Source organism: Sitophilus oryzae, unplaced genomic scaffold (assembly GCF_002938485.1).
Source record: "Sitophilus oryzae breed Bouriz unplaced genomic scaffold, Soryzae_2.0 scaffold_1500_pilon_pilon, whole genome shotgun sequence".
NCBI lineage: Eukaryota > Metazoa > Arthropoda > Insecta > Coleoptera > Curculionidae > Sitophilus > Sitophilus oryzae.
Genome location: NW_022146171.1, coordinates 1,203,621 through 1,216,924, shown reverse-complemented (window position 1 = coordinate 1,216,924; position 13,304 = coordinate 1,203,621). Strand labels below are relative to the sequence as shown.

The following is a 13,304-nucleotide window of genomic DNA, read 5'->3' as shown; positions in this document are numbered from 1 at the left end:
TCGACGACATACTGGTAGTCTCGGAGACGGTAGCAGAACACGACCAGCACTTAGCAGTAGTTCTTCAGATCCTAGAAGCAAATGGACTCCAAATCAACAAAGAAAAGTCCAAATTCCGGATACGAGAGGCAAATTTCTTAGGCGTCACAGTCTCCCCAACTGGAGTCAGGCCTTTGCCAGCTAAAGTCAGTGCTATTCGCAGTTTTCCGCAACCAACAACATACAAACAGTTACGTCGCTTTCTAGGGATGGTTAATTTCTATCGACGCTGGTTACCAAATGCTGCAAAAGAGCTTATGCCACTCACCGAGCTACTTTCCCACCAAAAGAAAAAGCAAAAGGACCTAAACTTGACTCCAGCAGCATCAAGTGCCTTCACCAGAGTTAAAGAACTCCTAGCTACTGCTGCCGAGTTGGTTTTCCTAGCACCCTATGCTCAGTTGAGCATGTCCCGCTATCGATTCGCTACCTTGCTTCCAGGGTTCGAAATACATGTTACTTTTTTTTTAAAACTACATAAACTACATTACATGTAGTTAATGTAGTTTATGTAGAGGGTGTAATTTATGTAACCTATGTATGTACCTTTCAGCTATCAAAGGTTTGAGGTGAGGTTATAATAGGTTGACATTTTAAAAACACATAATGTATTTATTAAAAAACGGAAGAAATATGGCTTCAATATATTATTTTCATCATATTATCTCTATTGCACCTCATACAAAGGAAAATTATTCATAATATCAATACATAGTTTATTAACGTAGTTTTCATGTAGTTAATGAACTGGAAAAGACGTAGTTTTGAAGAAAAACTACACGTAGTTAATCAGGTAAATTACGTCTTAATTAACTACTTCCGAACCCTGCTTGTTTCTTGTTTTCTTTGTACCATGGATAGCATCTATGGATAGCATTAAGCCCCGTTCTCAGAACTGCGTCGTGTCGCGGGCGACACAGATTGACATTTCAAATAACCAATGGGAGCTGTACTAAATTTAAAATTGACAGCTGTTTGAATTTTGTACAAATCTGATTGGTTCTCTTGACGTGTCGCTGGCGACAGTCGCAGTTCTGAGAACGGGGCTTTATGCTCCTTCCTTTGGGGTGCAACTTTGTTCAAGTTAGCAAGCGATCGTTTAGAAGCGATGTCAAAACCAGATCGAGGTGTAAAGGTGTGGATCCGGTGCAGGGTTCGGAAGTAGTTAATTAAGACGTAATTTACCTGATTAACTACATGTAGTTTTTCTTCAAAAACTACGTCTTTTCCCGTTCATTATCTACATGAAAACTACGTTAATAAACTATGTATTGATATTATGAATAATTTTCCTTTGTATGAGGTGTAATACAGATAATATGATGTAAATATTATATCTAAAGCCATATTTCTTCTGTTTTAAATTCATTATGTGTTTTTAAAGCATCAACTTATTAAAACCTCACCTCAAACCTTTGATATTTGAAAGTTACATACATAAGTTACATAAACTACACCCTCTACATAAACTACATTAACTACATGTAATGTAGTTTATGTAGTTTTTAAAAGTAACATGTAGTTTTCCGAACCCTGATCCGGTGGCTGACCTTGAAGCCCATATTTGCTGCTTTTGATCATCGATACTACGCAAGCGCACATCGTCGATGTTGCCAAATTGCAGTTTATTTTCGAATTATTTGCAGTTGAAAATTTTTTTTTGCGTGTTAATCAATAATAATACAAATTCTATAATTTCAGATTTATCTTGATATCCAAAAATAAGGTAAGAAGGATAATGAAGATTGTGAAATGAAAGTATTATAATAGGCAAAATTGTAATAATAATAACATTTATTTATATGTATTTTATTAAAAAATGGCTCCAATTGATTTACTTCATTTATGATTTTTTTCTTAATTTGGTTAAACTTATTTAATTTATTTATTTCTTTCAAGTTATTTAATTTCTAGTTATTTACAGGCAACAATATTTTCGATTATATGCATGTATTGATGTTTTGAAGTACTACCATGACGGGTCTTAATATAGAACACACGTCAATGGGAGATATAGAGGTAACATTCTTTACCTATTATATAATGTTACTAATATAATATACATTCATTATAATTAATGTTTGTATCATAATTTCTTAAAAATGTCAAGCATAGATATCAAGTTAGTGGATTTTATCGAAGAGTGTGTTGATAAGACTAAAATAAGCTTTATGTTTTATCTTTTTTCTTTAGAAGAAAGAGAGATGGTTTGTATCGTAAAATACATTACAGTATTTAATATCGTGTACTTTGTTATTCTTTCTTAATTTACTGTAATTTCTTGTTTCCTATAATGCCAAATCTTGACAATATGGTGAAGGTTGAGTTTTGATCTTATTAGTTTTATAAGAATAATAATAATAATAGAAATACAAGACTAAATTAAGACTTAGTTTGTGATTTAGTACAAGATCTTTCTTGTTAATATTTGTTATGTCTTCATCTTAATACTATATTATGCTTGGTCTGAAAATAAACGTTAAAATATCTTAATTTTGCATATCCTATTCATCCTTCCATTAGAAAAATATGGTTTATAAATCATATGTGCTAAGAAAATCACATAAATTAGGTGTAAGAATACAGAAATCTTAATGTAGCAGAAAATTAATGCAATACATATGTATAAGCAGAATTAAACAAGGTATCTGTTAATGTTGCTGAAGCTGATTCTACAATTTTAATTACGGAGGCTGCTAAAAGGTCTTTTAAGGCCTCCGTAGTTTGATGGAATGTTAAAATGTCTATTATGAACATGACATGGAGCTACACCATTGCAATTAAAAAAAGAAAAATTTGACACATCCCTTTTAATCTCCCGAATTTTTAATAAAGCACTTTTTAAACGTAGTATAATAATATCTAGATAGGAATCTAGAGTTTTATTTCTATATAATTTTATTGACTGAAAATACATAATAAGCGTTCACGTGTTGTGCGAAATATTAAAAATAATATACCGCGTACTATGATTGAAAAAAAATAGCGTCAGCAGTGACTATGAAATGAAGATTCGCTGTCACTTTATGGAAATGTCCTCAATCGTCATTTCCTGACACTGACGCCGTTTTTTCGATCATACGGTATATATTGGACAAAAAAACACTGAGAAGTACATATTTGTTTTCTACTGAAAATAATTCCAAAATAACTCACAATATGGCAACATTGAAGATGTGCGCATGCGTAGTGTCTGTGACTATATGCAGCAAAAACTCGTTTCAAGGTCAGCCACCGGATCCACACCATTACCCCAGATCGATACTATGTTCATTGCAAAACTATTGTCGCTCAAATGCTGCGAAATATGGTATCACTATCACACTCTTGCACACGTGTCTAGACTGTCGCCTCGCCACAAAGCGAGAAATCAGAATATCGCTACGAATCGATGTTGCTACTGAACATAGTGCATCAAGCTACAAATTACTTTGCTATCGCTTTGAAACATGAACAAAGTTGCATCCCGTGTTCTCAGAACTGCGACTGTCGCCAGCGACACGACAAAAGAACCAATGAGATTTGTACAAAATTCAAACAGCTGTCAATTTTAAATTTAGTACAGCTCCTATTGGTTGTTTGAAATGTCAATCAGTGTCGCTGTCGACACGACGTAGTTCTGAGAACGGGGCTTTTTTTTTAGACGCAAGTTTTTCCCTATGGAGTCAAGCCCTCCATCATAGCCCTCCATATTTTTCCCTTAAGATATCATATTCTTCTTTAAAAGATAATATTTTCGAAAGGCGCGTGGTCATCGTGAAACAAGAAGAAGAAGAAGATAATATCATATTTATTTTCCTATGACATATGGCCGTGATATGGCTATTCAGGTTAAAAAGAAGAATAACAAGCTTAAATTTGAATCTAAAGTGTAACGTTTTCCCTGTTATTTGTTTTTTGTAATTCATGAACTTATATATGTATATTTTTTACATAAAATCTTATATACATGTGCGGCTTGTGCTATAGATTCTACCGGAATATTTATCTTGAAACGGTTAGTCAATTTTGTTTTGCAATATAATGACTTTTAACTTTAACCTATATCTTGAAAATTAATTTAAATACATATTTCTTATTTTTTATTAGCTTTTCGGAAGCCTTAATGTTAAACTGAAATATGAGCTCAAAGAGGCAAAGTATACCAATTGAAGAAGGGCAAGTATTTTCTGATGATGAGGAACTATATGGTTCAGATGATGAAGGAACACGAATTGACGGCATTTACATTCCTCCTGCCACAAAACCAACACTTTCATTTGATCCTACAGGCCCTCGATTGATGATAACTAAGATATATAATAATTTCTTTAAGAGTTATGCTGAAAATATTGTTTTGGGACCATTCCATAAAGTAACACTTAACGTAATACAGTTATTTGTATATATTGTATCATTGTAATTCTTTTTAGTGCTTCAATGCAATTGTTGGGCCAAATGGCAGTGGTAAAAGTAATGTTATTGATTCCTTGTTATTTGTATTTGGATATAGAGCAACAAAAATCCGTTGCAAGAAAGTCTCGGTGTTACTACATAATTCAGAAAATTTTAAGAATATTCAGTCTTGTACAGTGTCAATCAACTTTGCTCTTATAGTTGATAAGGTATAAATAGTTATAAAAAAATTAGATTGATTCATTTTAAATTAATATCTAGGATAGGGACAGTTATGAAGTTGTCCCAGGTAGTGAGTTTACTATTTCAAGAACTGCAAATAAAGATAACTCCTCCTATTATGAAATGGATGGTAAAAGAGTACAATTCAAAGATGTAGCCAAAGTATTAAAAAAGCATGGTATTGATCTGGATTACAATAGATTTTTGATTCTTCAGGTATGTTGTTTAAAAAAATGCAGTAAGAATTTTTATTTTTTGTTTTTATTAGGGAGAAGTAGAACAAATAGCTATGATGAAATGTAAAGGAGAAAAAGAAGGTGAATCTGGAATGTTGGAGTATTTAGAAGATATTATTGGAACAACTAGATATAAGGTATGATATTAAATATGAATTTCATATGTTTCAAGTTTAAAACCCTAGAAACCTTTGGAACAAATAAATGAAAGAGTTGATATGTTATCTGAGAAAAGGACAGAGAAACTAAATAGGTTGAGATTGGTCGAAAATGAGCTTGAACAACTGAAAGAGCCCATGGAGGAGGCTGTAGGATTTCTTAAGACAGAAAACAAAATTGTACAAAACAAAAATTTTCTTTTCCAAAAGGCAATGTAAGGTATCAACCAGTCTATGAAATATTTAAATAATTATGGTTTCTAATTTTAGAAAAGACATTAAAGCCAAAACTGTAACTGAAAAAGAAAATTGTGAAGAAGCTTTAACAGCCCAGAAAATAGTTGATGATAAACTGAAAGAGTTTGCAGAAACAAAGGAGAAATATATGCAGACTCAAGACAGAGAGGCTAAAATATATGAACATTTAAAAAAGAAAAAGGAAAGCATAAGTGAAGCATATAATAATGCTGATAAGAAAGACATGCAGCTACAAGCTGACATGACCAGTACAAATAACAGAAGAAAAAAAAACAAGGAAACAATAGTTTTAGAAAAGAAAAAACTGACCAAGCTAGAAAATGTTCCCAAAGAAAGTGAAGAGGTATAATATAATATAATATTATAATTATTTTTTTATTATTATTTGTTTAATTTTTATAGAATATTATTGAGTATGAAGCTAAAATGCAGAGTATGATAAAACAGAAAGAACAGCATGAGAATGAAAAGAGTGTTCTTATGAAAAAAATACAAAAGGATACAGAACATTTGCAAATAAAAAAAGAGAAACTACAAGAAGAACTATCCAAGTTGAAAGAAAATGTTGACAAAACAAAGTCGAATGTAAAAAATTAGTCCATACACATGAACAGAATATGTAAATATGTTCATATTTTTAGTTTGCTCTGGCTGAAACTGAACTTAAAGTGTGTATAGGAAAGGAGGAAACTGAAAGAACAAAGCTGGAAAACTTGAAGAAACTCTATGAAACTTCACAAACAACTATAGATGAAAGGATAAAGCAAGTGCAAGAATTGAAAAAGAAGATACCTGTAACAGAGAAATCATTGAATGATGCTAATGTGGAGTTATTAGAGGCTAGGCAAAATGAAGCTACTCTTGTCAATAAAATCAGGTACATTTTTTATTAAAAATATGTTGCATTTTTTAAAAGTTTTAATTAAGTTGTGTTATTAGGTAAGTCTGGCCATGTTTATACCTCTACCACTTTATTTTTATTAATAAAATTATATAAGGATTCTTGCCACTTAACTGCTGATATAGAAATTTGTATATCAGCAGTTAAGTGTCAAGAATCCTTATATAATTTTATTATATACCTATACTGCAAGAAATTTGTTTTCTATTTTATTTTTATTTACAGTATACCAGTTTTTATTGCTTGACAAATCATAGGAAAAGTTGGTTCCTAAGTAGATTGTATATTCTGTAATTACTTATGTTACTTGTAATGTAAATTTTTTTTTAAAAACTTAAAACTGCTTTTTTCGAATTAGTAGAAGTGCCGTAATACATTAATTTAACCACTTTAACGACCATTTACTGTCCTCCATTCACGCAGTTGTGCAGCTCTGACCTGTTCAAGAACGCGATACTCGGAGGACAGCAATTGTGAACATATATTTTTATTGCTCTTTTTATTGATTATTTTTTTATTTTGTGTAGAAATCAAAATTTATGCCAATTTAAGGCTAAGCGCAAATTGAGTCGCGTCTATCGCGTGTGACATGACCTGGCACGACGCAAGTTTTTGTAAACAACAGAAATAAATGAGACGCCGCAAATTGGCAGCGCGACGCAACCCGCGTGTCCTGACGCGTGCTTCGCGTTCGCGTGTATTCATTTTGATTATTGAATACAGTAAAATTTACACTTCGGCATCCGGCATCATCTGATTCTGATTCAGAACTAAAGTTTAGTAACAATAATTGTTTCCATGGCGAATCAGTCATTTTTATGTAGCCGTTTTTATACGATCGCAGAGGTGAGTCATTGAAAAACTGCGTCCCAATTTGCGGACCACCAAGCAGCGCGAGTGCCGGTCGCGCCATGTCATGTCAGGTTATGTCACACGCGATACACGCGACTCAATCTGCGCCTAGCCTAATCGAAAGTATAGGATGGAATGGAAGAGCATTGTGTTTATTTTTTACATTTCTTTGTCTTTTTATTTTTTTATACTTTACGTCTATCTTAAATGTAAAAAAGGTTTATAATTTTATTTTAAATTATAATTTTTTGAATTTGTATTTACTAAGTTTAGTAAAAAATAAAACGTTACAATAAGAGCGAAACACACGCGGTGGCTTATAGGCGGCGCGTCGACGAGATACCGTGTGCTTTGTACCAGGGTTGGCAGGATTTAAATCAAATGATTTAATATAATAAAATATAATAATCAAATAATATAAATCAAATGATTTAAATCAAATGATTTTTTTAATTTTAATCATTGATTTAAATAAAAAAGAAATAATTTTATTAAAACTTTATTATAAATCAAAAAAGCTTTAAAAGTTATAAAAATGTGTCCTAGAAAACTATAAAAAATATTTCTATAAAAGATATAACAGATAATAAATCGAAAAGTAATTGTAAATGTTATAAAACTATATAAAAATATATATTCATCAATTTAAATGTTGGACCGATTTTTGAAGTAATTTCGTGTGAATCCATTAGACTGCTAAACGCAGGGATTTATTTTAAAATTTATGTATAAGTGACAAAAATTCGCTGTTCGAATACATATCATTCGCAGACTGGTGCAGAACCATGGTACAAAGAATACAAGGTATGATCGATAGCGGCTCCAATTTCGTTCAGTTCGCGCATACCACCTGTGACGTCACCAGGAAAATAATGAATAAATAAAAAATAAAGAAAGTTGACAGGAGATCTGCATTTTTTGGGGTTATGGCTCTGGTTATGGTTAAGAATTGTTTATTTTTAAGACTTTTAGTTCGTTTAATTTAATAATTACTAAAACCAGCAGTTCCAAAAATATATTTAAAAATAATAATTATCTATTAACATGGATTTGGACGATAGGTAAGAATACTGAATTTATTTCTATATTCGGTATAAAATTGTTTATTAGGTTTTTAGTTTGCGATGTTTATGGTAAATAATTTTCATTTTCATTGCCTCTGAATTCACATGAGGACAGAGTTGAGGATATCTATGGAAAAGTAACCACAAGAGGAATTGTTACATCATTTAAAAAATGTTGGGAAGTTTATTGTTTCCCATCGAAAAGTAGAAAATGCCAATGCAGATGAACGTATTGTAATTGTGATAGAAGTAATTCTAAGGGTGAAATTTATTATAATTAGTGGAAGTAATACCAAGGGTGAAGTTTATTATAATTAGTGACCTCTGCTTCTTTTTATATGTAGATGTTTCTGGTTTTGAGAATAAATCGGTTGAACGACACCCAAAATTCAAAGGAAGTATTTTCATACCCAGAATATGCCCATCAAGGATTATATAGCTCAAATTTCCTTTAATGGTAGGCAATTATTCAATGCAAATTAACTTTTTCAGTGACTGAAATATAAAAAATAAATAGTTTACAATATGGTATATCACTAAAAATATATTACTTTTAGGTACAATTAGAGCCCGATACATTTCAAAAAGTAGAATATTATTTTATATTAAATGAGGTATTGTACTAACAATCAATTTATATTAATAACGGAGATTAAAAAATAACAGAATAAATAGTTCTTTTTTTCATACTACAAAAATAAACTATAGAATACAACAGTATTCAAAAAAATAAATAAAAAGTTATGTCCCGGCCGAGATTCGAACTCGGGTCTCTCGCTTCCTAGCCCGACTCCTTACGCACTGCTCCACTGTAACTTGCTTAGCGATAATTCAATGACGGTATATAAACAAAAAAACAGGTTTATAACAATATCTTGACGATTTGAACTGGCGCGCGGAGCGTGCTGACCAATAGCGCCTGTTATCACCTGTGACGTAGCGCCCAACCTGCGCAATATCATACCTTGTATTCTTTGTACCATGGTGCAGAACTAGGTTCTTCTGTTATAGAGACTATATCTTCATTCCCGAGAATCTATAATAATCGTTGTCAGGAAATATGTTTTTTATATATTTTTTTTGAAATGGTATTTTTTCAAATTCTTACCGACATATTGATCTGCAGTAAGTATTTTACACTTTGACATTAGATAATACTAATTTCATTCTCAACTTAAGAGTATTTCCGAACAATAGTTTATTGTTTTATTAGGAGTAAAAATTATACATTTTTTGATGATACTGTACCTTTGAAGGACCATCGTAAAGCTATTCCGACGTTACAAGGAAGCACAAATAAAAATTATATTTTTTTTTTGTTTAATAATATATTTTTGTACTTTTGTGCTTAGGCGTAACAGTGCTTTACTTTTATACCTAGGCGTTAAAATGATAAAAATTAATACTTTTGAGACGTTTGAAAAAAAATCCTTTTGATCTGAAGCGGGCGACTTTTTTGCGAAATATATTGGTGACCGATGTGGAAAAATGACAAACACACACCCTAGAATTATTAATGTTATCGATAACGGGCAGAGTTATAAAGATTTAGCCATTTGGGATAGGACTTTAATTGGAAATAAGTCCTAGTCATTTGAAAATCCAATTTAAATATTGTTTTGAATTAAAATCAAAAAATTCTGATTTAAATCAAATAAATCTGATTTTTTTGATTTTTTTTTAAAAATCATGATTTTTTCCAACCCTGCTTTGTACCATTGAAGTCCCAGGACACACGAGGCGGCTTTTCGCCGACGCAGCGCGGAACACAGGCCGATGGTAAGTCTATCGGGACAAAACATCAGTAGCGATGTTTGAGATTTAAATAAAATCTAAGAACGTAGCAAATGATCTAATATATAGTAACCATAGAATTTATTAATATACATATTTATTAACAACTTAATTTATTAATAAATAAAAAAAATACAAGATTGTTATCCCGCTAGAATGACCATCCAACGCACAGTGCACCGCGTGTTGTGCCGCCTGCGTAGGCTCTTCAATCTTTGTTCTCAGCCTAAGGCTCCGCGCGCACTGCATCGGATCGGACCGACCAGCAAAAGCGACTGCGACCATCGTACATATAGACGGCGCCGGCGTCCACTAAAACATTTCGGCCTGTAGAGGCCAGATTCCTACCTCTACCTATCTACGATAGTCGAGTCACCGCCTTCGCCGGACTGGTACCGATTCAGTGCGCGTACACCTTAAGGGTGAGGGCACACGAGGCGGCTTATAAGCGGCGGCGGCAGCGGAACTTTGTTCCCAGCCGCTTGTAAACGCTCGGCAGCCGCCGCCATTCGTGTGTTTTGTACCATTGAAGTCCCATTGAAGAGCCTACACAGGCGGTACAGCTCGCGGCGCACAGTGCGTTGGATGGTAACTCTAGCGGGACAACAATCTTGTATTTATTTATTTATTAATAAATTAAGTTGTTAATAAGTCAATGGTTACTATATAATAGACCATTTGCTACGTTCTTAGATTTTATTTAAGTCTCAAACATCACTGAGGTTTTGTCCCGCTAGAATTACCATCCGCCGCACTGTGTAAAACCAGCGCGACATAGCCTGGACTCATATATATACATATATGAATGGTGATGAAGATTAGAATAAAGTCGAACGTGGTCAGATGACTGAGTCAACTTGGTCAAATGGCGTGTCGAGCCGGTAGACGTCGGCACGAAGTCGCTTCTAGTGTGAACGGAATGCTCGACTGTCGTATCGAAGTCATGTCGACTGAGGGTGCATCCACATTATCCTAGAAACGGCTTATCGGGGTAACGGCGTAACAACCTTGAATTGATTTCCAGTAATTCTATTGGCTGAAATTTTTGACAGATGAATTTGACAGATAAAATTTCTGACAGATGAATTTTTCAGCCAATAGAATTACTGGAAATCTATTCAAGGTCGTTACGCCGTTACGCCGATCCGCCGTTTTTAGGATAGCGTGGATGCACCCTGAAAGTTGCTTACTGTGAATGGAGTCTAATAGTCTAAATATGTGACTTCAAGGTCAAAAAATTTGGAGCACTAACTTCCGAGGAGTCAATATTTTCTGTTTTTATAAAGCTGTAAATTCTGTACAGTTTAACGCATTTTTGTGTTATAGATCAAAAAGGGGCACATTAGAAGACGGCAAATGTGCCATGCAAGCCTCTAGATCTAGTGGAAGGGTCTTGGACGAACTAATGAGAGCTAAAAGAGAAGGCAAATGTCCAGGATTGTTTGGAAGATTAGTAAGATTTTCCTCACCTAAAAATATAAATGTGCTAAAAAATCAACTCTAGGGTGACTTGGGAGCGATTGACCAAAAATACGATGTAGCCATATCTACAGCCTGTGGACCATTAGATAACATTGTTGTAGACACAGTGGACACTGCCCAGTGGTGTATAGAGTTTTTGAAAAGACATGATATAGGAAGGGCCGTTTTTATTGCTCTAGAAAAGCAAGAGCATCTGAGGAACCTAACCAATTCAAGAATACAAACGTAAGTCTCTTTTATTGTGCCACGCTGTATTTTAAATGGACGTGTAATTTTTTAGACCTGAAAACGTTCACCGACTGTACGATTTGGTAAAAGTAAATGACGAAAGGGTCAAAACAGCCTTTTACTATGCCTTAAGAGACACTTTGGTGGCAAATGACCTTAACCAAGCTTCAAGGATAGCTTATGGTGCCCGAAGGTACAGAGTTGTAACACTTAATGGAGATCTAATAGAAACCACAGGTATAGTATTTGAAAAAGTAGGTACTTAAATTATCACCGATACACAAATATAGCTGAAGAGCGGCACAGTGGCTAAAAAATTGTTTTAAACATTTTCTGTGCCACCAAACTAAAATTTTTTACATTAGGTACAATGAGTGGTGGCGGTAGAAGACAAATGCGCGGCAGAATGGGACAGTCTGTAGCAATTGCAAATGTCAATCCAGCAGATTTACAGGCACTAGAACAGGAACTGCAAGCTATGGAGAACAACGTGAGGGACGTGCGACAGAGACAGAACTATTTGGAATCTCAAATCAGCGAGATGCAACCTCAGTTAAAATCAATGAAAATCGATTTAGATAAATACTCTCAGGAACTAAAGGTACGGATTTTTTTATAGGTTTTTTTGTCTTCTACAGAACTCCTTAGGTTGCCTTTGTAAAAGAATTTGATATATTTTACACTTATGGTGGCCAGCGGGTATTCAAATAATACGTATTAATATAGAACAACGGCATACGGTCGAGTCGGCCGCTGCTGGCACGTATACGCAGACGTAAAGAATCTTTTACGTGTATAAAAAATAAAAAATATAAGAAATGCTCATGCGTACGTAAACGTTTACGTGTTTGTAGGCCGACTCGACCGTTTGCCGTTGTTCTCTATTTTCACTCAAAATATACGATAAGCGATATAAAAGGGCCGTGTGACATAATTAACGCTTTTCCATACCTAACTTCCCAAACGAGTCAAGCGACACTTCGCGCCAAAATATGACACCACAATTTTCCCTCGACTTCGTCCGCATAAAATTCGAATTTCTTCTTCATTCCCTTTATGGCTGGGACTGTCAAAAAATAGGTTTTCCCACTTTTATGCCGTCTTAGTGTAAACTTAAAAAAGTACAAAGAGTATATGTTAATCTGGAAAATCGTAACCTAATTAAGTATGTGTTCTCACGTGTCTCTCCTGTATGTGTTGTGTACTCAAGTATGTTCAGCATGTTAACATATTCCATCTTTTAAATTTTGATCACCCCCGCACCGCTTTCCACTTTCTACTAAAACGGTCGCGGTCGCCTGCGGACTGTATTTTTGCAAATATTAAGGCAATATTAATTTAATATTAAATAATATTAAAATTTATTAATTTTTAAACGAAATCCGTTCTAGTGTTTTGTAATATACTTTTTATTTCACACTATTTTTCTGTTTAATTTCTACATACAATAATTATTTTTCAGATTATTCTGACAGCGTAGTTTATTCTATACAGGGTGTCCCAATATTCCGTGGACATAGAACTACTACGTATATTTGGAACCAAAATAAATAATAATAACCATTAGACCTTTGAATAAGAAGACTAGGGAAGGAGCATAATGCTATCCATGCATGGTGAGCGGAAAAAGCACTCTAGGGTGGGGATCCTTGACAGTTCTGTTTGAGGACTCATT

General features: G+C 33.7%; 1 protein-coding gene across 1 annotated transcript in view; it reads left to right on the top strand.

Moving 5' to 3' along the window:
* Positions 1-3,666: 3,666 nt before the first annotated feature.
* Positions 3,667-13,304, top strand: part of LOC115878104 (structural maintenance of chromosomes protein 4) — a 31,662-nt gene continuing 22,024 nt past the window's right edge. Inside the window, exons 1-13 of the mRNA XM_030894471.1 lie at positions 3,667-4,036; positions 4,129-4,393; positions 4,452-4,643; positions 4,696-4,872; positions 4,925-5,029; positions 5,078-5,265; positions 5,321-5,651; positions 5,711-5,893; positions 5,950-6,185; positions 11,246-11,372; positions 11,424-11,626; positions 11,682-11,866; positions 11,995-12,230. Coding sequence (XP_030750331.1) covers positions 4,160-4,393; positions 4,452-4,643; positions 4,696-4,872; positions 4,925-5,029; positions 5,078-5,265; positions 5,321-5,651; positions 5,711-5,893; positions 5,950-6,185; positions 11,246-11,372; positions 11,424-11,626; positions 11,682-11,866; positions 11,995-12,230 — 2,397 coding nt within the window. The 5' untranslated portion in view covers positions 3,667-4,036; positions 4,129-4,159. The remainder of the gene's footprint in view (positions 4,037-4,128; positions 4,394-4,451; positions 4,644-4,695; positions 4,873-4,924; positions 5,030-5,077; positions 5,266-5,320; positions 5,652-5,710; positions 5,894-5,949; positions 6,186-11,245; positions 11,373-11,423; positions 11,627-11,681; positions 11,867-11,994; positions 12,231-13,304) is intronic.